Source organism: Microcaecilia unicolor, chromosome 1, assembly GCF_901765095.1.
Source record: "Microcaecilia unicolor chromosome 1, aMicUni1.1, whole genome shotgun sequence".
NCBI lineage: Eukaryota > Metazoa > Chordata > Amphibia > Gymnophiona > Siphonopidae > Microcaecilia > Microcaecilia unicolor.
This window is the reverse complement of record NC_044031.1, coordinates 432,742,132-432,769,976: the sequence shown is the minus strand read 5'-3', so window position 1 is coordinate 432,769,976 and position 27,845 is coordinate 432,742,132. Positions and strand designations below refer to the sequence as shown.

At 45.3% G+C, this 27,845-nt stretch overlaps 1 protein-coding gene across 2 annotated transcripts in view; it reads left to right on the top strand.

Moving 5' to 3' along the window:
* The window catches only part of AFG3L2 (AFG3 like matrix AAA peptidase subunit 2), a 159,364-nt gene that overhangs the window by 74,625 nt on the left and 56,894 nt on the right, over positions 1-27,845 (top strand). Inside the window, exons 7-9 of one of the 2 annotated variants that reach the window (XM_030212346.1) lie at positions 787-908; positions 13,926-14,196; positions 20,225-20,362. In XM_030212346.1, coding sequence (XP_030068206.1) covers positions 787-908; positions 13,926-14,196; positions 20,225-20,362 — 531 coding nt within the window. Of the gene's footprint in view, positions 1-783; positions 909-13,925; positions 14,197-20,224; positions 20,363-27,845 lie in introns of both variants that reach the window. The other variant, XM_030212338.1, reaches the window with a different exon arrangement.

The window sequence follows — 27,845 nt, the reverse complement described above, 5'->3', positions numbered from 1 at the left end:
CACCCTCCCACTCTGTCAGACAGTCAAAGTAATGTTTTGATGTATCTCTCATATATACTATCTGCTACCTCATTTGCTTATTTCCGATCTGAGGAAGAAGGGCAACCTTTGAAAGCTAATCAAGAAATGTATTAAGTTATGGCCAATAAAAAAGGTATCATCTTATTTTCTTTTCCATGTTTTATTTTGTTTGATTTCTATTGATACTCTCTTTCTCTGTAAAATCCTGTTCCGTCCCCTCCAGTTTTCCCTTTTCATTCCTGGCAGTCTCAACTCCCGTTCAGCTATCCCCCTGCCCCCAGTCACTGTTGTAAGCTGTCAGCAGCCAGAGCTCCATATTCCTTCTTTACCTTGCAGTTTGCTTCTCTGCTTTGTAGCTCTCAATGAGTTTGAGTAGTGTAACGCAGGAACTCTCGTATTGGTCTCAGGATGTGAAGTCTTGTGGGAGTTCCTGCACCACAGAGCTAAAAATTGACTGAAAGCCACACGGTGCAGATGGGAAGGTTGCTCCATTTTCAGTAGTGGCACAAAATCCTAGTGAATTAGCATCCAGGATTTGTCAAGGCTTGTATGTTTTGTCCGAAGAAAACATTTTGTGAAAACATTTTGTATCAAATTGAAGTTTTGAGTTTAAGCAGGGAAACATTTGGGTGGCTCTTTTCTTGATTGTTTTTCAGAGGTCAGCTGCTTTGCCATCACATGTGCTTTTTCAGTGGCTTGGCATCTGCTGTAACATTAACTGGACAGTTATTGATCTTCATACTTTCTGTTTTACTTTTATAGCAGTATGTCTGGTTTAATATTGGCAGTGTGGACACGTTTGAACGGAATCTGGAAACAGCACAACAGGAGTTGGGTATTGAGGGAGAGAACAGATTACCCGTGGTGTACTCAGCAGAAAGTGATGGGTAAGAATCAGCCTATAATATGTCACACTCACATCAGTATATTTAACATAGCATATGAGAGTATGACACAAGTCCACTGAATGAGCTGCAATGATGACTTAACAAATCCAATTGTGTATTGACTTTGTTTGCATGAGATCATTGAATGTTTTTGCAATAGTGTGTTGTACCAGCAGATGTCTGCCTGCTGCTACAGTAGGGTGTCCCAAGTAAAAGGAGGGAGATAGAACCCATACATAAAACATCAAGAATGTCTATCTGCTTGGAGGCAAAATAACTGTCTCAAACATTTAATGGAATGGAAAAAAAATTTTGAATGGGCGGGGGGATGGGTGAAAAGACAGGATTTAAAAAATGTTCTTGATCAGACCAGGGGTTCCAAAGAAATAGTGCATTTCTATGGGAGAAACAGTTTTAACATCTGCCTATTGAACATTGATATACTGAAACACAAAAATGTCTCTCCCCTCCTCTCTACTTTCCTATTGTCACATACATGGAATGGAAATAATGCTTCTCTGACCCCCACCCCCACCTGCTACACACCTGTTTTGGCTCTGAGTGATTTTAGTTTTGTGTTTCATATTCTTTGTTGTAAATTCTGGCCTGAAACCTAGTAGCTGAACCATTTAACTGTCATTCTCCAAGAACAAGCAAGCTACATTCTCTCATTTGGGAGAAGTCATCCACATTGCCCAGTGCGGAGCTTAAAAAGCTAAAAATAGATTTTTTGAGCACATACAGATGGCCAAGGTCCTGGACTGTGACTCTCCTCTTAGGGAGGCTGTGACTGTCCCTCTTCAACGGATCCTGAAAGATGTTCAGTAGAAGACCTGGGAGGTCCCCCCTGTCCTGCCCAAGGAGATGGACACTATGTATAGGATCTAGAGTTCCCCAGGGTTTGACAAACCTCAGTTGCCTTATCTTTCCCTAGTGGTGGAATCTGTACTCAAAAGAGCTAGGAGTTCTAGAGACTATGCTTTGGTGTCCACTGGCAGAGAAACTAGAACTCTGGATTCTTTTGGGCGGAAGATGTATCAGGCCTCTATGTTCATCTCCTGTATTCAATCTTACCAGCTCTACACGAGCCAATACTTTCGGAATTTGGTGCACAGTATATCTGATTAGGCGGATTCTCTCCCACAGGATCAGGCCGAATCACTGACTTGGACCTGGCTGTCCAGCTGAGATTGGCGGATTCCACATGCCGGGGAGACGATCTTTTTGGAGACAAGGTGGAGGAGGTCGCTGACCTCATCAAGAAACACACTAAAACCATTGACACTATCTTCCAAGGGACATCTTCTGCACCTTCCTCCTCATCTAGTAGGTTTTTTGGCAAGTTGCAGAGGGGTCCCTACTATTCTGAGATGTAGGTATGCTCCTTCTTCTCGATAGCCTCAGCAGACTCAGTCCCAGTATACTTGTTTCACCAACAGTGTGCACCCAAGCCCACCAGCTCCCCAGTCAAAGCCGGGGACGAGCTTTTGACTGGCTCCAGCAGAGCATAGCTTCTGTACAGGTAACTGTCCATGCTGGTCGGAGGGAGGCTGTATTTTTCTAAAAAAGGTGACCCCTTGTAACCTCTGACCAGTGGGTTCTTTAAATAGTCTGTCTCGTTTGTGCCTTGCATTGGCATCAGCGTCCATCAAATTGCCCACCAAGAGTGTCTCACTTCAGCTCTCAGCACAAGCAGATACTTAGGAACTCTCCGCCCTTCTGAAGGCCCATGCGGTCAAGTCTGTTCCACCAGGGGAAGAAGGGCAGGGATTCTATTCCAGGTACTTTTGTGTGCCCAAGAAAACAAGGGGGTGCATCCCATCCTAGACCTAAGGCCCCTGAACAAATTCCTGGTCAAAGAAAAGTTCAGGATGGTGTCCCTGTGCACCCTTCTTCCCGTGATTCAGGAAAACGATTGGCTATGGTCTCTGGGCTTAAAGGATGCTTACTGTCACATCCCAATACTTCAAGGTCACAGGAAGTATCTTCAATTTCAGCTGGGGTCACATTGCTTCCAGTACCGCGTGTTTGCTTTTGGCCTCACCTTGGATCACACAGTTTTCACCAGTGTCTTGCAGAAGTCACAGCATTGCTACACAGACTGGGAGTCCATGGGTTCCCCTATCTGGACGATTGGCTAGTGAAGAGCACATCGAAGGATGGTGCTCAGGACTCCATGTGGAGAACTATTCAGGTGTTAGAGCTACTAGGGTTTGTTTTAAACAACCCCAACTACCATCTCCATCCCATTCAGCAATTGGAGCTCATTGGAGCCCTGCTAGACACACAGGCGTGGGCTTTTCTCCCTGTGCTGAGGGCAGACACTCTTGTTGTTCTTGCCACTTAGGTGTGAGCCAGCCAGCATGTGATGGTTCGAAAAGTGGTGAGATTGTTAGGCTACATGGCTTCCACTAACCATGGCACTTCTTCACATGAGATCTGTCCGGTGTACCCTAGCTTCCCAGTGATGCCAAGCCTTGAGGAACCTAGTGATGTCATCTAAGTAGCACCAGAGTTGATTCAGTTTCTCTTTTGGTGGACAGTTCGGTCTAATTTGACTGGGGGACTTCCATTCCAAAATCCTCAGCCCTGGAATGTGCTGATGATGGATGCATCCCACCTGGATTGGGGGGCTCGTGTAGATGGGCTTCACATCCAGGGTGCTTGGTCAGCTCAGGAGTCGCATCTTTAGATCGACCTCTCTGGAGCTAGGGCAATCTGGAATGCTCTATAGGATTTCAGAGATTGGCTGTCCAGTCAAATTGTACTCATTCAAACAGACAATCAGGTTGCAATGTACTACACCAACTAGTGGGGGGGGGGGGGGGGTATTGCATCACACCCATTGTGTCAGGAGGCGGAGCGGATGTGGCATTTTCTCCCAGACCTCATGTCTATCCTAGTGAAAGCGCACTGCACACCTTGGACTGCAAACGAGCATTGGCCTTTTACTTGGAGCGGACTAGGCCCTACAGACAGTCCACCCAGCTTTTTATTTCTTTTAATCCCAAAAGGATGGGGGTTGCCATTGGGAAACACATTTCCTTTTTTTTTTTTTTCATTAATTTTCAAATCTTTGTTGCAAAAATAAACCAAATACATAGTGAAAAAAGAAACTGGGACATCAGAATACGTATAGCCAACAGCTCAACAAACATACCAGAATTCCACACCCTTCTCACCCCCCCCCCCCCCCCAACATAGTCCCATGGGTGATCTAAGTCTCTATCACTTTTCCAGGTGAACAGTATGAAAAGCAAAATCAGGAGATGTCCAGATGTGAGTCAAGTAACTGTATTAGATCTCCAAACTTGATAACAGTCAAAGGTTTGATGAAAGGTCGTAAGGTGTCTATTTTTTAAGGCTGTCAATTTGGACATCAAGTAGAAGTAATCCAATTTATGTAACAATGTAGCCTCTGTAGGGACACCTGGCTGCTTCAAATCCATGGGTAGAGCCAATTGAGCAGTTGTAAAGATATGAATAGCCAACCTGTGCTGAGCAGGTTTAACCCCTACTGGTTTATGGTGAGATAAGTAATATTTCACTTTCAAGGAGTATGGGATCTGCAGTATCCATTGTACCAAATCAATAACCTAAAGAACAGGGAAGGATCCCCTAAGGGGAAAAGTACAATCCAACGAAGTAGGGAAGGGATGAAGGTCAACCAAAAACAAGCAGGACTCTAGGGATCTGTACTGGGACCGGTGCTATTTAACATATTGATAAATGATATGGAAATCGGAACGACGAGTGAGGTGATCAAATTTGCAGATAGTACAAAACTATTCAAAGTTGTTAAAACACATGTGGATTGTGAAATATTGCAGGAAGACCTTAGGAAATTGGAAGACTGGGCATTCAAATGGCAGATGGAATTTAATATGGACAAATGCAAGGTGATGCATATTGGAAAGAATAATCCGAATCATAGTTACTTGATGCTAGGGTCCACCTTGGGAGTCAGCACCCAAGAAAAAGATCTGGGTGTCATCGTAGAGAATACGTTGAAATCTTCTGCTCAGTGTGCAACAGTGGCCAAGAAAGCAAACAGGATGCTACGAGTTACTAGGAAAGGAATGGTGAATAAGACTGAAAATACTATGATGCCTTTTTATTGATCCATGGTGCATCCGCAGTATCAGTTCTGGTCACCATATCTCAAAAAAGATATAGCAAAATTAGAAAAGATTCAGAGAAGAGCTACCAAAATGATAAAGGGGATGGAACTCCTCTTGTATGAGGAAAGGCTAAAGAGGTTAGGGCTCTTCAGCTTGGAAAAGAGACTGATGAGAGGAGATATGATTGAGGTGTACAACATCCTGAGTGGTGTAGAACGAGTAGAAGTAAATTGATTTTTTTACTTGTTCCAAAAGTACAGAGACTAGGGAACCTTCAAGGAAGTTATATGGAAATACTTTTAAAACAAATAGGAGGGAATATTTTTTCACTCAATGAATAGTTAAGCTACAACTCTTTGCCAGAGGATCTGGTAACAGTGGTTAGCGTATCTGGGTTTAAAAAAGATTTGGATAAATTCCTGTAGGAAAAGTCCATAGTCTGCTATTGAGACAGACATGGGAAGCAACTGCTTGCCCTGGGATTTGTAGTATGGAGTATACTCTTAGCATTGTGGACAGACATGGCTGAATGGGTTGGTTGGTCTTTTATTTCCATAATCTGTTATGTTACTGTGTGGATATTGTTGCTAGAGATTCTATTCTATTATAGTCCGCTCTAATCTCATCATTAGATCCTAGGTGGATAACAGACCATAAACATCTAACTAAATGCAGAAACTAACACAAGTCCTAAAATACAGTTGAAATAGATCATTAAAACAATTAAAATAGTAATTTTTCAAAGCTTTTTGAAAGAGTAGATAATATTTAATTTTACCAGGAGCTCATTCCACTGCTTGGTCCCTGATATCCAAAAGTGTTATCAAAAATTGATTTCAATCATACAGAATTCACTGAAGGAAAGCCAAGTTTTAATGAGGATTGATAATGACAATTCATATGATTAACGGGAAATGTAAGGTAATGGACCAAACTTGGGTCCATGCCATATAAGATTTTTTAGTTTAATGTCACTGGTTTAAAATTAACTCGCATGTCTTTTATTATCCTGTTATAATTACTTTACATGGATACTGAATGATTAATTGTAAATGACTCTCTTTTGGTTGAGTGTTTATTTGTTGTCACTAGTGACTGACTACCTCACAGTTTGTTTATTTTTTCTTTTTAATGGTACATCTCTGAACAGACCAAGGTTTAGAAAATTTGTATAATTTCTTACTTTTTGCACAGATTACAATGTTGGGGAACTATCATGATAAAGCAACTGAGTTGACAAGTTTGTTTTGTGTGTGTGTGTGTGTACACTAGCAAAATTGCTTTCTTACACTAGACAGCAACAACACAATGCACAGTCCAATTCCATTTTGCTCTGGTTAAAATCTCATTCATAGAGATCGCATTACAATATCCAGTGGCTGCCAATAAGAAATTAAATAATGTACTAGGCTGCGCATTTGGTTTGCTATTCTCTAAATAACTTACGAAATATTATAGAAAAAATTTACAGGAATCAGAGAATTAAAAGTCCTTTATTACTCATCCACCAGCACAGCATCAGATATCAGTTGTAAAGTTATAAGAAACTTATGAAATCAAACATCAGTACCTCTGGTAATTATAAGTAATCAGACTAATTATATAAAGAAGAGAAAAAGGAGGAAGAAAAGTTTATTCCTCATACAAAGGTCACAGAACAGAGAGAAAGAAAGGAAGAAAGATTCTTGGCTGTAAAGAATTAGTTTCTACGAAGGGGGGAGAGCACCCCCTTCGGGAAAAAAAATAGGCCATTGGACGGATCTGAAACTCTCTTTCCAAGCATGCCTGGAAAGTTTTTCAGAGTTTCTTTGTCTGCAGCGTGGTTTTATAGGCTGTGGTAAGCATCCACCTCTCCTCTTCCCTGGACCAATCATAGGTGCTGCATATGTGCTGGAGACTTGTAATTAGGTCTTTCATATGTGCTGGAGGCTTTCAACTGGTGTCCTTTCCATACCTCTTCTCAGTAAATTACATTTGTAACAAGTTTTCTCCGAGGACAAGCAGGCTGCTTGTTCTCACTGATGGGTGACGTCCACGGCAGCCCCTCCAATCGGAATCTTCACTAGCAAAGTCCTTTGCTAGCCCTCGCGCGCCGATGCGCACCGCGCATGCGCGGCCGTCTTCCCGCCCGAAACCGGCTTGAGCCGGCCAGTCTTCTTTTCTCCGCGCTCGGGACGGTTGTGTTTCCGTTTTGTGCCCCGAAAAAGTCGACCTCGCGCGTCGTTTTCGACTCGTTTCGCTTCAAAAGTGTTGGAAAAAACCTCTTTTGGCTTTTTCCCTTCCTCTAGTTCGAGTTTTTCACCCCGGTAAGTTTTCTTTCGTCGTCGGGGTAGGCCTTACTTAGGCCCCGGTCGAAATTTCCTTCCCGCTTTTTTCTGCTGGTGCCAAATTTCGCCATTTCGTCTTTCGATCTCGCCGGCGTGATTTTTCCGCCCATGACATCGAAGCCTTCCAGCGGCTTCAAGAAGTGCACCCAGTGCGCCCCGGGTAATCTCGCTCACTGACAGGCACGCTTCGTGTCTTCGGTGTCTGGGGGCCGAGCACCGCCCTCAGGCCTGTAGTCTGTGTTCCCTTTTACAGAAGCGGACTCAGGTAGCGAGGTTGGCCCAGTGGAACTTTTTGTTCTCGGGCTCTTCGTCGGCATCGGCACCGGGGGTATCGAGTGCATCAACGTCTGCAGCGTCCAGACCTTCATCCTCGGCGGCCAGTGCATCGAGGCATCGACCCTCTGCATCGGCGCCGAGACATCGGGTGACTGCATCGACGTCGGTGGTACCGGGACCTCGTCTGCTGATGTCGTCGGACGGTGGTGCTTCGTCTGGAGTGCAGGTGAGGGCTGTCCACTCCCCTGCTGGTGGCGGTGAGCCTTCGGGTGGGTCTCCCCCTACCCTGAGGGCTCCTGCGGTACAGCCCCCCCGAGATCGACCCTCTTCGGTCTCGGCCCCGAGGAAGAGACGGCTGGATTCTACGTCCTCCTCGTCGGTGCCGGGAAGCGCCGGTGACGTGCTTCGCAAAAAATCTAAGAAGCATCAACACCGGTCCCCTTCCCGTGTCGGCACCGGGAGCTCTGGGTCGCCGAGGGAGTCAGCACCCAGCAGGCATCGGCACTGAGAGGACCGCTCACCCTCTGTTCAAGAGGTGTCGATGCGCTCCACTCTGGACAGCCCGGAACAGCCTCCACGCCCAGAACAGGTTCTGACGTTGACGCCTGCATCGACTTCCATGCCTTTTTCTGTAGCCGCTCTGAATGAGAGCCTCCGGGCCGTTCTTCCAGAGATTCTGGGAGAGCTGTTGCGCCCTACCCCTCCGGTACCGGCGGTGCTTGCGCCTCCGGTACCGTCGAGCGTGGCGCCGGCTGGTCCATCGCCCGAGGTGAGGTCACCGGCGTCGGTGCCGCATGCGGTACCGACTGCCGTCGCCTCCCAGGAGGGCTCCCCGACTACGTCGGCGGAGGGAGCTTCGCCGATGCGGGCGAGGGAGTCTACCTCTCGACGCCCCCATCGTGGACGAGGCTCCACGGAGTCGAGTCGGGCGCGGTTGCAGACACAGGTTCGTGAACTTGTGTCTGACACCGAGGGTGAGGCCTCATGGGAGGAAGAGGAAGACATCAGGTATTTCTCTGACGAGGAGTCTGAAGGTCTTCCCTCTGATCCCACTCCCTCTCCTGAAAGGCAGCTTTCTCCTCCTGAGAGTCTGTCTTTCGCTTCCTTTGCCCGGGAGATGTCTACGGCCATCCCCTTCCCGGTGGTTGTGGAGGACGAGCCCAGGGCTGAAATGTTTGAGCTCCTGGACTATCCTTCTCCACCTAAGGACGCGTCCACAGTACCCATGCACCATGTCCTTAAGAAGACATTGCTGGCGAACTGGACAAAACCTCTAACTAATCCCCACATTCCCAAGAAGATCGAGTCCCAGTACCGGATCCATGGGGACCCAGAGCTGATGCGCTGAGCAAGCCAAGCCTTTTCAGGAGGTGGTCAGGCAGGTGAAGGCGTGCAGAAAATTCCTGGCCAGAGGGGTGTATGACACCTTTGATGTTGCGTCCAGGGCCGCTGCTCAAGGTGTGGTGATGCGCAGGCTCTCATGGCTGCGTGCCTCCGACCTGGAGAACAGACTCCAGCAGCGGATTGCGGACTCGCCTTGCCGTGCGGACAATATTTTTGGAGAGAAGGTCGAACAGGTGGTAGAGCATCTCCACCAGCGGGATACCGCATTCGACAAGTTCTCCCGCCGGCAGCCTTCAGCATCTACCTCTACAGGTAGAAGATTTTTCGGGGGAAGGAAGACTGGTCCCTACTCTTCTGGCAAGCGTAGGTACAATCCTCCTTCTCGACAGCCTGTGGCCCAGGCTAAGCCCCAGCGCGCTCGCTCTCGTCAACAGCGTGCGACTCAGCAAGGCCCCTCGGCTCCCCAGCAAAAGCAAGGGACGGGCTTTTGACTGGCTCCAGCAGAGCATAGCCGACATCCAAGTGTCAGTGCCGGGCGACCTGCCAGTCGGGGGGAGGTTGAAAGCTTTTCACCAAAGGTGGCCTCTCATAACCTCCGATCAGTGGGTTCTGCAAATAGTCCGGCAAGGATACACCCTCAATTTGGCCTCCAAACCTCCAAATTGTCCACCGGGAGCTCAGTCTTACAGCTTCCAGCACAAGCAGGTACTTGCAGAGGAACTCTCCGCCCTTCTCAGCGCCAATGCGGTCGAGCCCATGCCATCCGGGTAGGAAGGGCTGGGATTCTATTCCAGGTACTTCCTTGTGGAAAAGAAAACAGGGGGGATGCGTCCCATCCTAGACCTAAGGGCCCTGAACAAATATCTCGTAAAAGAAAAGTTCAGGATGCTTTCCCTGGGCACCCTTCTTCCCATGATTCAGGAAAACGATTGGCTATGCTCTCTGGACTTGAGGGACGCCTATACGCACATCCCGATACTGCCAGCTCACAGACAGTATCTGCGATTTCAGCTGGGCACTCGTCACTTCCAGTACTGTGTGCTACCCTTTGGGCTCGCCTCTGCGCCCAGGGTGTTCACAAAGTGCCTGGCTGTAGTAGCAGCGGCACTTCGCAGACTGGGGGTTCACGTGTTCCCATATCTCGACGATTGGCTGGTGAAGAACACATCCGAGGCAGGAGCCCTGCAGTCCATGCAGATGACTATTCGCCTCCTGGAGCTACTGGGGTTTGTGATAAATTACCCAAAGTCCCATCTTCTCCCAGTGCAGAAACTCGAGTTCATAGGAGCTCTGCTGGATTCTCAGACAGCTCGTGCCTACCTCCCAGAGGCGAGGGCCAGCAACTTGTTGTCCCTCGTCTCGCGGGTACGAGCGTCACAGCAGATCACAGCTCGGCAGATGTTGAGAGTGCTGGGCCACATGGCCTCCACAGTTTATGTGACTCCCATGGCCCGCCTTCACATGAGATCTGCTCAATAGACCCTAGCTTCCCAGTGGTTTCAGGCTGCTGGGGATCTAGAAGTCGTGATCCACCTGTCCACAAGTTTTCTCAAATCCCTGTATTGGTGGACAATTTGGTCCAATTTGACTCTGGGACGTCCTTTCCAAATTCCTCAGCCACAAAAAGTGCTGACCACGGATGCGTCTCTCCTGGGCTGGGGAGCTCATGTCGATGGGCTTCACACCCAAGGAAGCTGGTCCCTCCAGGAACGCGATCTGCAGATCAATCTTCTGGAGCTGCGAGCGATCTGGAACGCTCTGAAGGCTTTCAGAGATCGGCTGTCCCACCAAATTATCCAAATTCAGACAGACAACCAGGTTGCCATGTATTACATCAACAAGCAGGGGGGCACCGGATCTCGCCCCCTGTGTCAGGAAGCCGTCAGCATGTGGCTCTGGGCTCGCCGTCACGGCATGGTGCTCCAAGCCACATACCTGGCAGGCGTAAACAACAGTCTGGCCGACAGGTTGAGCAGGATTATGCAACCTCACGAGTGGTCGCTCAATTCTCGTGTAGTGCGACAGATCTTCCAGGTGTGGGGCACCCCCTTGGTGGATCTCTTCGCATCTCGAGCCAACCACAAAGTCCCTCAGTTCTGTTCCAGGCTTCAGGCCCACGGCAGACTGGCATCGGATGCCTTCCTCCTGGACTGGGGGGAGGGTCTGCTGTATGCTTATCCTCCCATACCTTTGGTGGGGAAGACTTTGTTGAAACTCAAGCAAGACCGAGGCACCATGATTCTGATTGCTCCTTTTTGGCCGCGTCAGATCTGGTTCCCTCTTCTTCTGGAGTTGTCCTCCGAAGAACCGTGGAGATTGGAGTGTTTTCCGACCCTCATCACACAGGACGAAGGGGCGCTTCTGCATCCCAGCCTCCGGTCCCTGGCTCTCACGGCCTGGATGTTGAGAGCGTAGATTTTGCCTCTTTGGGTCTGTCAGAGGGTGTCTCCCGTATCTTGCTTGCTTTCAGGAAAGATTCCACTAAGAGGAGTTATTTCTTTCTGTGGAGGAGGTTTGCCGTCTGGTGTGACAGCAAGGCCCTAGATCCTCGCTCTTGTCCTACACAGACCCTGCTTGAATACCTTCTGCACTTGTCTGAGTCGGGTCTTAAGACCAACTCTGTAAGGGTTCACCTTAGTGCAATCAGTGCATACCATTACCGTGTGGAAGGTAAGCCGATCTCAGGACAGCCTTTAGTTGTTCGCTTCATGAGAGGTTTGCTTTTGTCAAAGCCCCCTGTCAAGCCTCCTACAGTGTCATGGGATCTCAATGTCGTTCTCACCCAGCTGATGAAACCTCCTTTTGAGCCACTGAACTCCTGCCATCTGAAGTACTTGACCTGGAAGGTCATTTTCTTGGTGGCAATTACTTCAGCTCGTAGAGTCAGTGAGCTTCAGGCCCTGGTAGCCCAGGCCCCTTACACCAAATTTCATCATAACAGAGTAGTCCTCCGCACTCACCCTACGTTTCTGCCAAAGGTTGTGTCGGAGTTCCATCTAAACCAGTCAATTGTCTTGCCAACATTCTTTCCCCGTCCTCATTCCTGCCCTGCTGAACGTCAGCTGCACACATTGGACTGCAAGAGAGCATTGGCCTTCTATTTGGAGCGGACACAGCCCAACAGACAGTCCGCCCAATTGTTTGTTTCTTTTGATCCCAATAGGAGGGGAGTGGCTGTAGGAAAACGCACCATATCCAATTGGCTAGCAGATTGCATTTCCTTCACTTACGCCCAGGCTGGGCTGGCTCTTAAGGGTCATGTCACGGCTCATAATGTTAGAGCCATGGCAGCGTCGGTAGCCCACTTGAAGTCAGCCACTATTGAAGAGATTTGCAAAGCTGCGACGTGGTCTTCTGTCCACACATTCACATCCCATTACTGCCTGCAGCAGGATACCCGACGCGACAGTCGGTTCGGGCAGTCAGTTCTTCAGAACCTGTTTGGGCTTTAGGATCCAACTCCACCCCCCGAGGGCCCTGTTTGTTCTGTTCCAGGCTGCACTCTCAGTTAGTTGGTAAATTTTTCAGGTCAATCTCAGTTATGTCCTCGCCGTTGCGAGGCCCAATTGACCATGTTTGTTGTTTTGAGTGAGCCTGGGGGCTAGGGATACCCCATCAGTGAGAACAAGCAGCCTGCTTGTCCTCGGAGAAAGCGAATGCTACATACCTGTAGAAGGTATTCTCCGAGGACAGCAGGCTGATTGTTCTCACAAAACCCGCCCGCCTCCCCTTTGGAGTTGTGTCTTCCCTGATCTTTGTCTTGCTACATATGAGACTGGCCGGCTCAAGCCGGTTTCGGGCGGGAAGACGGCCGCGCATGCACGGTGCGCATCGGCGCGCGAGGGCTAGCAAAGGACTTTGCTAGTGAAGATTCCGATTGGAGGGGCTGCCGTGGACGTCACCCATCAGTGAGAACAATCAGCCTGCTGTCCTCGGAGAATACCTTCTACAGGTATGTAGCATTCGCTATACCAGGTAGCTGAGTTGCCCTAGCAACATGAGGCACCATCAGAGCATGTGGCCAGCCAGAAATTCCTGCATGTGACTGACAACAAAGAAAAATGGGGGATGGGAAATAGCGCAGCATACCTGAAGTAGAACTTTATAGCTAAAACTTATAGACAATAATTTCTGCTTTGATAGAAAAATAAATGTTTTTATTGGGCACACAGTAACATAATTAGCAAAAGTGCTTGAATCCTTGACTAACTAGTGGTACTACTCACGAGTTTCAAACTTGTATAATAGCCCCTTTGTACATATTGCAGTTAGGCCAAGGCTAGTCACTTGGACAAAACATTACAAACAGATTTTTGATTTGTATGGGTATGTTTGTGATTTGCTTAAGATCTTATTTTCTTCATATGACTGGTTCTCTTCCAGATTTCTTTTTTTCCAGCTTTAATTTTCCTCAAATTTTATATCCTGTTCTTAAACCACATTAACTCTTTCCCTTTCCCCATGTCTAAAAGCCTATGAACTGTGGAATGCATTGTAAGAATCAATCCAGTTTCAACACAGATTGCAATACCTGTAAAACATTCATCAATCAAGCCACTTCAGGTTCTGTTTTTGACCTCGTTAGCTCTGATTTTTCATGTTTCCAAACAGTTAAAAGATAAGTTGTAATTCGTTAACAGTAGTTTGTTTAAAGTGCTTGAACAAAAGTGTTCATAATTTACATGGCAACTGAATTCATCTGGTTATTATGTTTGCTTCAAAGAGCCAACAGTTCCAGGATAGGATGGTTCCGTGACTTATTACAGGAATCCAGTTGTTGACAGACCAGGCTTGCGACTGTGTGTTTGTTTGTTACATTTGTACCCCGCGCTTTCCCACTCATGGCAGGCTCAATGCGGCTTACATGGTGTGCAGAACCAGTTCTCTTAACTACCGGTTTTATCTGAGAACCAGCATTTTTTAATGACACGTTGACTTTCTTGTTTCAGATCTTTCTTGCTGAGCATGCTACCCACGGTCCTCATCATTGGTTTTTTGCTGTACACACTGAGAAGAGGACCTGCTGGCAGCCGACCAGGCCGGGGAATGGGTGGTCTCTTCAGTGTAGGTGAAACCACAGCTAAAATCCTCAAAGATGAAATTGATGTGAAGTTTAAAGATGTGGCTGGCTGCGAGGAGGCAAAATTAGAGATTATGGAATTTGTGAATTTCTTGAAGAATCCAAAGCAGTATCAGGACCTGGGAGCAAAAATTCCAAAGGTGAGACACAATGCAGTGAGGATATTCTTCAGTAAAGGTAAACTAAGCAATCATTAATAGTAACAAAGGAACATTTTTTTTTTACTTAGTATGAGATTTAATTCTGTTATTTTCTATTTTTTATTAAAGAACTAGTAAAACAGGCGGGTTTCTGACACAAATGAAACGGGCGCTAGCAATGTTTTTCTTGGACTGTGTATGTTTGAGAGAGTGTGTGTGAGCGAGAGAGAGAGAGTGAATGTGCAAGTGTGTGTGTGTGACAGAGAGAGTGAGACTGCTGGGTGCGAGTGTGTCTCCTCTGTCCCCTGCCCCCGCTCCAGCCACCCATTAATTCTCCTCGTTCACCTGTTTACCTCCGTCGAAGTGGCCGCGTCTTTGAAAGCCCTGCCTGTCTGTAGCCTTCCCTTCGACTTCTCCTCGGTCACCTGTTTACCTCTGTTGAAGTGGCCGCATCTTTGAAAGCCCTGCCCATCTGTAGCCTTCCCTTCGACTTTGTTCCCTCTGAGTCCCGCCTGCTGATGTCATTTCCTCTTTCCGCGAGGGCAGGACTCTGAGGGAACGAATGCGAAGGGAAGGCTCTAGACGTTGAGGTTGTACCTCGTGCTGCTCTCCTGTGGTTGGTCAGTGCTGTTTGTGACGAACCTGGAAGTGCGCGACGTCAATTCAGGAGATGGATACAGCGGTAGAGGCAGCACGAACCCTTCAAACTTTCACTACCACCGAGTCAGCTTCAGAACGTTGGAGGTGCTTTTTATTATATAGGATATTTTTTTAAAGAAATATCAACAATACAAAGTCCAGAAGCAAAGCCGCTACAAAGGCCCTCCCCTGCCCACCAATCCCCTGGCCCTTCTCCAAAAGGCCACCAAAAAAACCCGAGACAAAAGTGCACAGAGTAACCTATGGAACTTTGTAAGTCTAAGTGCTTCGAAAATGAGCCTCAAAGTATACAGTGGTTTGAGGTCTGAGTTTTTTATGACCTCAAACCAAACCTCAAAGAAGGCCAACTCTCGCTCTACAGATCATAAATCCCAACCATTGAAATGGGTTAAGAACCTGGCTATGTGCAGTGGGTGAGATTGAATTCAAATACGGGCCCCGGATCTGAAGAAAAAACTTCTGATATTTAAGAATGATTACTAGCCACATAAGACTCCCAAAGCATCAAAGCGTGGTTTGTTCCTCCAGTAATGTAGGAGGGGAGTCCTGCATCCAGTGAATTAAGATACATTTCTTACCCGAAATATATGCTTTCCCTAATAAAATGCGTTCCTCTCTACTCCATGAGCCCGGTGATGAAGTTTTAAGAATAATATTCCTTCTAGAGATAACATGAGAGGATGCCCCAGTAGAATGCTGTAGGTAGGTGGGAAGAACCACCCAAAAGGCTTTGATCAATCTACAGGACTACAACCCATGAGATAACATTCCATTCCTTGCATTTCACACAACAAGAGTTGTCTGTGCAACCTGCATGAAAGACATGGTATTGAGAAAATTAAGCCCAATGGAGCACCCGGTATTGACATTCCTTTAATTCGGCTTGATGAAGCAGCCTTGGGATCTGTGTAAACAAAGTACCCCCAAATGTGCATCTTAATGGACAGCTCAGATCCGAAGCCCAGGTATTCTGTACAGAAGTATAGAGAGCTCCAGGTATTCTGTACAGAAGTATAGAGAGCTGCCGTTGTGTGTGCAGCAATTTATGAAACTTGGAAATGGAAACCTGGCCTAACAAATCACCCTCTAGATATTCTCGTAAACGAGCACCAAAAGATGAGGCCATGCTAGTGGGCGGTGATCCCTTAAAATTACTGATGAATTGTCAATACACAAATTGATTTCCAGTGTAAAAGAGAATCGCTGTTACAAATCAGCAAACAACAATAATGAGCCATCTTCACGTAACAAATGCTCCACTAGGACAATACCCTGCCTGCACCCAACGTTGAAACATGGCTTTATCTAAACCTGGCTGAAAAGCCATATTCCCTGCGAGGGGCAACATCACTGTACTATTCGGATTTTGTCCCCAACCTGAAAGCAAGTCTCTCCATAAATGCCATAACGGTTGAAGCAATAAACTATGTTGGACCCGAGGGAGAATCCGAGAGGATGGAGCATGTAAAGAGTAACAGGATTCCATGGCTTAAAATAATCTGTTTCAAAAGAAAAATTGATATACCGGGTGGTTTCCAAAATCCAGTTGTGCAGATGATGAAATAAGCTTGATATGTAAAGCTTGATATCAGGCATACCCAAACCACCCTGGTGTTAATTGCCCGGCAGATGTTACCATTGTAGTTTTGGTTTCTTACCAGACCAACAAAATACACTCACCATCCTTTGCAAAACCTTGATATTCTTCCACAACAAACATTAAGAGGAGCGTTTGGAGAACATACAACCATCAAGGAAAAAGAATCAGGCAACACAACTGTATTCTGCCCATCAATGATAGAGACAGATGAGCTCAAAGAGCCAATTGCGCTCAAGTATCCTGTAAAAGTTTTTATCAGTATTTAACCGATAAATGTGGGCTGGATCCATAGACAATTTCATGCCTAAATATCGAAAAGAATCCTGTGCTCACCGAAGCAGAAAGGAGGCTCCCCAACTCCTCTGCAATTCCTCAGTCCCAGCCAACGCCTCTGACTTACCTAGATTTAACTAGAACTCCACAAAATCCCCACATTCCCGAAAACTCTTCAATAAAGCCTGTAAAGACTGCCAGGGTTCTTGAAGGAAAACCCAGCAAATCATTGGCAAAAGCTACGACAGTAGCTTTGTCCTCCACTTTAAGGCCCACAATCTCCAGATTAGTCTGTACCTCTCTAATTAAGGGCTGAAGAGTTAAAGTAAAAGGGACAGAGGACATTCTTGTTTCGTGCCCCATTGAATGTCAGATGTAGCCGACACACAACTATTGGCCCATACTGTAGCCTGGGGATGCCTATAAAGGGCTAGAATCACCTGGGCAACAAAACCCTGTATCCCATATGCCAAAAGCACCTCCATGAAGGAACCCCTACACCATCTTATGAAATGCCTTTTCTGCACCAAAACTAATGAGCAGTGAGGCGCCCCCCCCCCCCCACCCCCATATTTCACCATCTCCAAAACTGCTATGATTTTTCTAATGTTCTTAGAGACCACCTGATCCAGTATAAACTCCACTTGTGGTGCTGCAACCTAGGAGGGAAGTACTCGTGACAAGCAATTAGCCAAGCTTCAGAGTTTAAAAGGGATATGGGGTTATTGGACTTGGGTCTCTCTGGGTCCTGACCTGGCTTCAACAAAACAATAATTTGAGCTAAACGATGAGAATCGGGCAAGTTGGCCTATCAATAATAGCATTAAAAACATAAGAATATGTGCAACATTTTGTCCATCATTTTGTAAAACTCACTGCAGAACCCATCCAGGCCCGGTGTTTTGTTCAGAGTTCTTTGATGAATGACCCAGTCCACTTCCTCCAACTGTATCCGAGCACTTAGCTTCTCCAAATCAGCCAGTGAGATGCGTGGAAGCCAGATATTAGATAAATAAAAATCACTCAAGATGTGGCTCCTCAGGACCAGAATACAAGACAGCATAAAAGGACTGAAAATGTTGTTACTTTCATCATCCAAATAGACCAAGACCCCCTGCTGATCCTGTAATTTCAGAACTTTAGAAGGCCCTCTAGCTCATTGCACCAATTTAGCCATAAGGTGACCACTTTTATTCACGTTTATATAAACAATATTTATAATAACAAAAGATTTTTGAGCTGATTGATGTATCAACAAATTTAAAGCCTGCTGAGCCGCCAGCAGCAAAGTTTTAATGTTTCAGTGTACGATGCTTATCACGTAATTGGGTGACTCTTCCCTCCAAACGTAGCAGCTCCTGGTTCTTAGCCTTTTTTTTTGATGACTAGAATAGGCCAAAATTTCATCCCACAAAACAGCCTTTGCTGCCTCCTAGTAAAGAAGGGGGTTATTTATGTATAGTTGACTGCATTGCTCATAAAGCTTCCATTTGTCTGCTATGTAGTCTAAAAATGTAGCATCTCTATACAGTTTAGTAGGAAACGTCCACTGAGGCATCTGTACTGGGCCCACGGAGAAATCAAGTGATAATTCTACCTAAGTGTTGTCTGAGATCTCAGTTGGTCCTATGATGGCCATGTCCACATCCTGAAAAACCTTCCTGGTGATCAGGATATTATCTACGCTGGATAAAATTGAATGGGCTCAGGACAAATGCATATAATTGCGTTCTGTGGGATGTAGTGTCCGCCACACGTCCACCAGACCCAACACTCCACAGAGCCTAGAAATACCTCCTCCCCCCCCCCCCCCAGCAACTGGATAAAATGTTTTATTCCCATGGGATTTATCCAAAAGAGTGTCATGGGCCTCATTGAAATCTCCTCCCATAATGATGTGAAAGTCATAAGTGTGTAAAAACTACAACAGGGTAGTTTAACATGTTTTGGGGCATAAACGCAGTACACATTTTTTAATTGTTTGTTTATGCAGTGTCAAAACAAAATTACATAAGTATCCACTTGTTACAGCAGTACAGAAGAAACATACAGCTGGAAACCCTGGGTAGTATTAGAAAAAATACTTTAAATAACCCCAAAACTTATATTCTTCCTTAGACCACAAAAGATGGGGAAAATGGCATCCACTAAAGGAGAAGAATATCCGAAAAACAAAGTAACATATAATGGACTATAGGCTTTAACGCCAATCTACAGCTGCTTCATCACAATACAGTCATCATCAATTAGTAAACTTCTTGAGTTCCAGGAAAGCTTTCAGTTGTTCTGAGGGACCCCCCCCCCCCCCATATGTTTTTGACCCCCAAATCGCACCAAACATTTACACGGATATACTAGCTTAAACATAGCTGCAAGATTAAGTGTTCCTTTTCTAAAGGCTAGAAAATCCTTCCTACGATCTTGCGTTGCTCTCTTCACATCAGAGTAGATACACACTTTTTGTCCTTGAAAATGAACTTGAGAATGATGAAAATGCATCTTCAGTTCTGTTCAAAGACAAATGAGGCCACCAAAGTAGACCTCAAGGTTGATTCTGAAATAGATTCCTCAAGAATATCTGAGATTAATTAAATCTACTTGCTTTTCGTGGGCTTGTTCACCTAACACTTCACCTTTAGCTTTCTTCAAGGGAACATTCACATAAAATACCTTGTTTAAAGGGCGAATAATATTTTCTGTTTAAAAAAAAAAGTGTACAGCTGTTCATGATACTGGAGGGGACTGCTGCACAGGAGATGAACCATGCATGCACAGAACTTTCACTAGATCTGAACTCTGGAAGAGCCGTTTGGTCCCTGTGCCATCGGATGATGATACTTGTGTATCTGATTTAATCCTGCTTCCATCAGATGAACTCAGCATGTGTTACAACAAATCAGAAATATATATTGTTTGATTTTTTTTTTTTTGAGAAAATTTACATTGTAAATGAAAAAGCATTAAGAATATTAAGAGCAGTTCAGCAAGAAAAGTAAATATGTAAGTGGAATTTAGCATTTAAAGCACAAAGTCCTTAAGATTCTTTTTTTCCCCAGGTTTTGTTTAGTTGGGGAAGAGAAATGATTTTGAAACTTGTCCTACTGTACACACGATACCATGCTAAGAAAATTGGGAGTGCTTTGCCGACCCTTGTCTGAATCCTATACAGTATCTGACTGATATGTAAAGCAGGAATATTGCAAGAACATCTGAAGTGTGGATGCAGGACAGGAATGTTAACCTACAGTACGAGATGTATGTTCCAAAAACAGTTGAAAAACATGAGAGAGAAGCAAAAGTGGAAGCAGTCAAAGCAGGAATGGCCAAGCCCCTTTTTCACTCAGCAATTGCATGTGTAATTTTTGTTTACAGAAAAAATGTTTGTGATAAGATTCCCCAAATCAGCAGTTTGTCAGTGCATAGAAGTTTAAAGTGTCTGACTGAAGGCAAAATGTCATTATGCTAGATGGGTAAGGTACTTATGTTTTTCTTTAGGGGGCTATTCTAACAGGCCCACCAGGCACTGGGAAAACGCTTCTTGCCAAAGCTACAGCAGGGGAAGCCAATGTCCCTTTCATCACAGTCAATGGCTCCGAGTTCTTAGAGATGTTTGTCGGTGTGGGTCCAGCTAGGGTAAGTGTTTTCTCTCCAGTTTCTGACTACCTTCAGTAGGATATGTACAATAGTTGCCCTTAGTCTCTTTTATATAAGAAGACAAGATAAGAGAGTGATTTCCTTAATGTTGGTTGAACATATGAGTTCCATGTTAAATACGTTTACGGTTGTTTATCTGATAATGATAATGCAAATGTTCCCTTTAGAGTCACAAATAACTGTGGTGGTCATGCTGGTCTGTACCGATTATTGTAATAAAGAATCATAGTATATGTAAGTGGCCCATCTCATTTGCCCCGTTTACTTCTTACCATAGACCCTTTTTTAATCATGTAGGCTTATAAGAACATATAATTCCCTGTTGCTCTTCAGTGCATCTTAACCACAACATATCAGTTTTCCAAATTTTTATCTACCCTCTTATCCCCCTCTCCTCCCTTGCTTCTGTTACAGTTGTCAGTAACTTCACAATAAAGCATATGGGGAGATGGAATTTGATATACTGCCTTTCAATCAAAGTAGTTTACATATTATACTACTAAACATCCTTGCAACTATTTGTTCTATAACCATCAACCCTCAACCCCCCCCTTCCCTCTCCCTCTTCCTATTTGTTGACCTGTGTCATCAACATATGGTCTCATCATTATTGTTAAACCAGTTAATGAAAGGAGATCATTTTATTTTTCAGCACCGTTAGCTTTGTCGTATTATAGATGCAAAACATTCTGTTGGAAACTTCTGCCATAAATTGAGGATGAAGTTGCTTCCACACAATGGCTACTGTTTAGACTATATAGATCACTAATTTTTCCTCCTCTTCCTGAGTCTTGGTGCAAAAGAACTATTGTTGATGGGGGTGTGGGATACTAAGCTGGTGTTGTAGCAAGACATTTTTACTGAGTTCTGCTGCTAAGAGTTTTGGTTTTTCCTTTATTACCAACAAAAAGATGCCAAAACATAAGGGGAAGACTCAGCCTCCCCTCACTCAGCTGCTTCCAGGTACCCTCCAAATTAAATATTTTGTTCAAGTTTTACTTTTAGGCAGCTCCATTAATCCAGAGGTGAGGAATTTAAAAAGACATCAGATAGAGCAGCTTTTAAACTAGAAACGGGGGAAGACCGACAGTTGCTGAAAAGCACATGGTTCCGGATAAGGTATCTTTCAAAGATATCACTAAAACAGGGAAGATAGGGTATCCTGATAGTGAGGTTGCAAAAGAAACCATAGTAGATCAGGTGTCCTTAAATAAAAATAAAAAGCAGACAAAAGATTGCAAATTAAAGTACTGAACATGATGTAAATAGGAACAACAAACATAGTTTGAAATGTCTATATGCGAATGCCAGGAGCCTAAGAAATAAGATGAGAGAGTTAGAGTATATTGCACTAAATGAAAAGTTAGATATAATAGGCATCTCTGGGACCTGGTGGAAGGGAGGATAACCAGTGGGACACTGTCATACCGGGGTACAAATTATATCGTAGTGATAGGGTGGATCAAATTGGTGGAGAGGTAGCATTGTATATTAAGGAGAGCCTAGAATCAAATAGATTGAAAATTCTGCAGGAAACAGAACACTTCTTGGAATCACTGTGGATTGAAATTCCATATGTAAAGGGGAAAAGGATAGTGATAGGAGTGTACTACCGTCCGCCTGGCCAGGATGAACAGACGGATGCAGAAATGTTAAAGGAAATTAGGGACACAAACAAACTGGGCAGCACAATAATAATGGGTGATTTCAATTACCCCAATATTGACTGGGTAAATGTAACATCGGGACACGCTAGGGAGGTAAAATTCATTGATGAAATCAAGGACAGCTTTATGGAGCAGCTGGTACAGGAGCCGACGAGAGAAGGAAAAATTCTAGACCTAGTCCTTAGTGGAGCACATGATCTGATGCGGGAGGTAATGGTGCTGGGGCTGCTTGATAACAGTGATCATAATATGATTGGGTTTGATATTAGCTTTGAAGTAAATATATATAGGAAATCAAATACGTTAGCATTTAACTTTAAAAATAAAGGAGACTATGATAAAATAAGACGAACGGTGAAAAAAAAACTTAGAGGAGTGGCTGCGAGGCTAAGAGGGACTTTGAAATAAAGATTGCGTTGGAGGCAAAAACACATAGTAAAACGTTTTTTAGGTATATTAAAAGCAGGAAGCGGCAAAAGAATCAGTTGGACCGCTAGATGACCGAGTAAAAGGGGCGATCAGGGAAGACAAAGCCATAGTGGGGAGATTAAATTAATTCTTTGCTTTGGTCTTCACCGAGGAAGATTTGGGTGGGATAGCGGTGCCACAAATGGTATTCGAAGCTGACGAGTGGAGAAACTTAATGAATTCTCTGTAAACCTGGAGGATGTAATGGGGCGGTTCTACAAACTGAAGAGTAGCAAATCTCCTGGACCGGATGGTATTCATCCCAGAGTACTGATAGAACTGAAAAATGAGCTCGTGGAGCTATTGTTAGTAATATGTAATTTATCCTTAAAATCGAGCGTGGTATCGGAAGATTGGAGGGTGACCAATGTAACGCCTATTTTTAAAAAAGTTTCCAGAGGAGATCCGGGAAATTAAAGACCGGTGAGTGTGATGTCAGTGCCGGGCAAAATGGTAGAGACTATTATAAAGAACAAAATTATAGAGCATATTCAAAAGCATGGATTAATGAGACAAAGCCAACATGGATTTAGTGAAGGGAAATCTTGCCTCACCAATCTATTACATTTCTTTGAAGGGGTGAACAAACATGTGGATAAAGGTGAGCCGGTTGATATTGTATATCTGGATTTTCAGAAGGCGTTTGACAAAGTACCTCATGAAAGACTCTAGAGGAAATTAGAGAGTCATGGGATAGGAGGTAGTGTACTATTGTGGATTAAGAACTGGTTAAATGGTCAGTATTCTCAATGGAGAAAGGTAGTTAGTGGGGTTCCCTAGGGGTCTGTGCTGGGACTTCTACTTTTTAACATTTATAAATGACCTACAGATGGGAGTAACTAATGAGGTAATTAAATTTGCCGATGACACAAAGTTATTCAAAGTCGTTAAATCGCAAGAGGATTGTGAAAAATTACAAGAGGACCTTACGAGACTGGGAGACTAGGTGTCCAAATGGCAGATGACGTTTAATGTGAGCAAGTGCGAAGTGATGCATGTGGGAAAGAGGAACCCGAATTATAGGTACGTCATGCAAGGTTCCACATTAGGAGTCACAGACCAAGAAAGGGATCTAGGTGTCATCGTTGATGATACGTTGAAACCTTCTGCTCAGTGTGCTGCTGCGGCTAAGAAAGCAAATAGAATGTTAGGTATTATTAGGAAAGGAATGGAAAAGAAAAAATGAGGATGTTATAATGCCTTTGTATCGCTCCATGGTCTGACCGCACCTCGAATATTGTGTTCAATTCTGGTCGCCGCATCTCAAAAAAGATATAGTGGAATTAGAAAAGGTGCAGAGAAGGGCGACGAAAATGATAAAGGGGATGGGACGACTTCCCTATGAGGAAAGGCTAAAGCAGCTAGGGCTCTTCAGCTTGGAGAAAAGATGGCTGAGGGGAGATATGATAGAGGTCTGTAAAATAATGAGTGGAGTTGAACGAGTAGATGTGAAGCGTCTGTTTACGCTTTCCAAAAATACTAGGACTAGGGGGCATGCGATGAAGCTACAATGTAGTAAATTTAAAATGAATCTGAGAAAATCTTTCTTCACTCAACGTGTAATTAAACTCTGAAATTCATTGCCAGAGAATGTGGTAAAGGTGGTTAGCTTAGCGGAGTTTTAAAAAGGTTTGGACGGCTTCCTTAAAGGAAAAGTCCATAGACCATTATTAAATGGACTTGGGGAAAATCCACTATTCCTGGGATAAGCAGTATAAAATGTTTTGTACTTTTTTGGGATCTTGCCAGGTATTTGTGACCTGGATTGGCCACTGTTGGAAACATGATGCTGGGCTTGGACCTTTGGTCTGTCCCAGTATGGCAATACTTATGTACTTATGTAAGACACCAGATCTGGAGGGTGAAAATCGCTTAGCCCACTTGGCACTGTTAAGTCTTCAGTCTTGAGGGATCCGATGATGTCAGTCGCATAGAGAGACTAGAGTTGAGGTGTCACAGAATAAGGCTATGTAAAGGCCGCCCGAACTCAATTCTTCCCTGTTGGTAGTTTCCTCTTCTATCAACTCAGGAGGAGGGAGTTGAAGTCTCAGAAGTGGCATCTTTGGTATGAGTCAGCGGAAATCTGGAGAGGAAATCCGGTATGGGTGCCACATTTGCCTTAGCAGGAGAGCAGTCATCAACGGTGTTCTCTTCCATCTGTTGAGACCACCTCAAATAACTATGGAATGAAATGGACTTCATTGTACTTCTTATATGTGGTATACACTGTGTGGCAAGAATATCCATCAGCAGCTCTTCAGAGCTGAGGCCTAAGGACCTCCCTCTAAGAAATTACAGGACAAATACTGGTCACCAGCCCTTTAGTGTTTAGAGGTAGAGAACTTGTCTCCAGTAGTCAATGTATGCATTCCCTTTCAGCAGCAGTAGTTCGTATCTCGGATACCTTCACAGAGTGAATCATAAAAAACATTAAAAGTTTACTTTTATAAACATAGAAATGAAGCAGGTAAAAACCATATGGCCTATCCAGTCTGCCCATCCGTGCTGTCTACTCTCCCTTTCACTCCCTTAGAGATCCTATGTACTTGTCCCAAGCTTTCTTGAATTCAGATACAGTTTTCATCACCACCGGCACTGAGAGGCTGTTCCACGAATTCACCACCACCATTTAAATGTCTGTATCATATATGCCCTTGCCTGCCTTTCTTCCAAAGTATACATATCGAGATCTTTAACCTTTCCCCATATTCTTTATAATGAAGACCACTGACCATTTTAGTAACCGCCCTTTGGGCCAACTATCCTGTTTATACCTTTTTGAAGGTGCAATCTCCAGAATTGTAAACAATATTCTAAATGAGGTCTCACCTTATACAGGGGCATCATCACTTTTTTCCTACTGGCCATTCCTCTCTCCCTATGCACCCAAGCATCCTTCTGGCTTTTGCCATCACATTTTCTACCTGTTTTTAAGATCATTATATACGGAGCCAAGTCTTGCTCCTCTTTTGTGCACAAAAGATTTTCATAAACCAGTGGCGTAGCCAAGGGTGGTCCCAGGCCCATCCACTTTGGGCTCAGGCCCACCCAGTAGCAACATACCTATGAAGTGGCTAGCAGGGATCCCCAAGCCCCACTAGCCGAAAACTCCCAACAACTGTCCTGCCTGCATACCTTTTAAGTAGCAGATCATAGCCTGCAGTGAGCAGCGGCTGATACATACTGCTTGCACTGGCCCCACAGCCTTCCCTTTGATGTATTCCCACCTATGCGGAAACAGGAGGTTGCATCAGAGGGAAGGCTGTGGGGCCAACGTGAGCAGTGTGTATTAGCTGCTGCTTGCTGCCGGTGAAAATCTGCTATTTATAAGGTATGCAGGGGAGGGGGATATTTGAGAGACCATATGGCATGCAGGCGAGTGAGGGAGAGACCAAATCACTTGTTGGCCAAGGCAGAGTTCTTCTGCCCACACATCTTGGGCCCAGGCCCACCCAAAATTGGGTGTCTGGCTACACCCCTGTCTTAAACTGTACCGTTCCCTCAGGTTTTTGCAGCCCAAAAGCATGCCCCTGCATTTTTTAGCATTTAATCTTTGCTGCCAAATTCCAGACCATTCTTCAAGCTTCACTAGATCCTTCCTCATGTTGTTCACACCATCAGGGGTGTGTACTCTATTGCAGATTTTGGTATCATCTGCAGAGAGACAAACCAGCCCTTCAACAATATCACTTACAAAACTGTTAAAAAGAACCGGCCCAAGAAACAAACCTTGCGGCACACCACTGGTAGTATCCATTTCCTCAGAGTGAGCTCTATTTACCGCTACCCTCTGTCACCTTCCACTCAACCAGTTCCTAAACCAGTTGGTCAGTTTGGGGCCCATACTGAAGGTACTCCGTTTATTTATTAGTTGTCTATGTAGAACTGTATCAAAGGCTTTTCTAAAATCTAAATACACCACATCTAGCGCTCTCCTTTGATCTAAGTCTCTGGTCACCCAGTCAAAGAAATTAATCAGATTTGTGTGACAAGAACTGCCTCTAGTGAAGCCATGTTGCTTCTGGTCCTGTAATCCATTGGATTCTATAAACTTTACTGTTCTCTGTTTTAAAAGCGTTTCTATTAATTTCCTTATCTACTCCAGACCATTCCCAATGAGTGGGTAATATGCACTCTTACCAGCAGAGGGAGACTACTGAAAAGTGACCTTACAAAAGGAGCTGTGCAACCCCCCCCTCCCCCCACCACCACCTCAGTATTTTTCAGTCTCCCAGCAGAGATAGGTGTGTTTGCAACCCTCTTCAGTGGTCTGAGTTTGGGTGTGCCCTTTTGACCCCGCTTTAAGACTCTTAATAATATTTCCCCTAAGGGGAACAAACAGGCTGTGCTGCAGGCTTTCTGGCCAAAAAAAATCACAACTTGTTAGCACATTGAGTTAAACAGACGTCGTCCCTGCACCCTTGGGAAGGCACACTCTGGGTGCAGGGTCCCTCTCCTCTCCTCTTGCCCTTCCCTGGGGTGTTGTTCCTTGACCTCCTCCCCCGCGTTGGCTGGGAGCACCAGGTGTCTTCGTGGGAAGAAAAGGACTCTAACAGAGCCTTGAGACCTGTTTGAGGCTCCTGCAGTTCGTTCTGACTGTGGAGCCTGACGGCAGCGAGTCCCAGTTTGACTGCGGACCCAGGAGGGGCAGGTGTGGGGAGATTTCCCAAAGGCAGTGCACAAGGCAATGCCTTCAGAAAAGGCGTACCATTATGTGGCCTATCCGCTTTGTCTCAGTAGCAAGTGTCCTTTGTTGCATGTGTGAGGAAGCAGCTCCTGCAGAGCTTTCTGGACTTTAGCGGGGTTCTCCAGGGCCGTTGGCAGGGGTGGGGAGGGGAAATCACAGCAAGCACTTTGGGAGACTGGTCAGTGAGTAGAGCCCGGGAGTGCACTTATCCTCTCCCGTGGTTTTGGCGGGAACTGTCACCATTTTAAATTCAGGTGCTGAGGCTTTGGATGACCTGCCAGTTTTGTCCCAGCAATGGTGCTCCTGCTAGCTCTGTACATTTTTCCCCAAAGTTTGTTTTGTTGCACCCGGCCTTTTGTTTGAAACGTGGCCTGGGGACTTTCCCAGTGGTCCTTTTGCAGCCTTTGAACCCTTGGACCGGGGGGGGGGGGGTGTCAGGAGCTCAGCTGAGGTAGTGCCACATGCCAAGCGGCCTTGGGTGTCCTTGCAGGAGGATCTAGATGATGATCTTTCCTTGGGTTCAAACCCACTGCAGATGGATTTGGACAGAGGTGAGCTCTGGCAGTTGGAGCTTCTGGAGGAGGCCTTCACAGTTCCACTGGGCAAGGACCCTTCTGTGGTCTGCATCTTCAGATGGCAG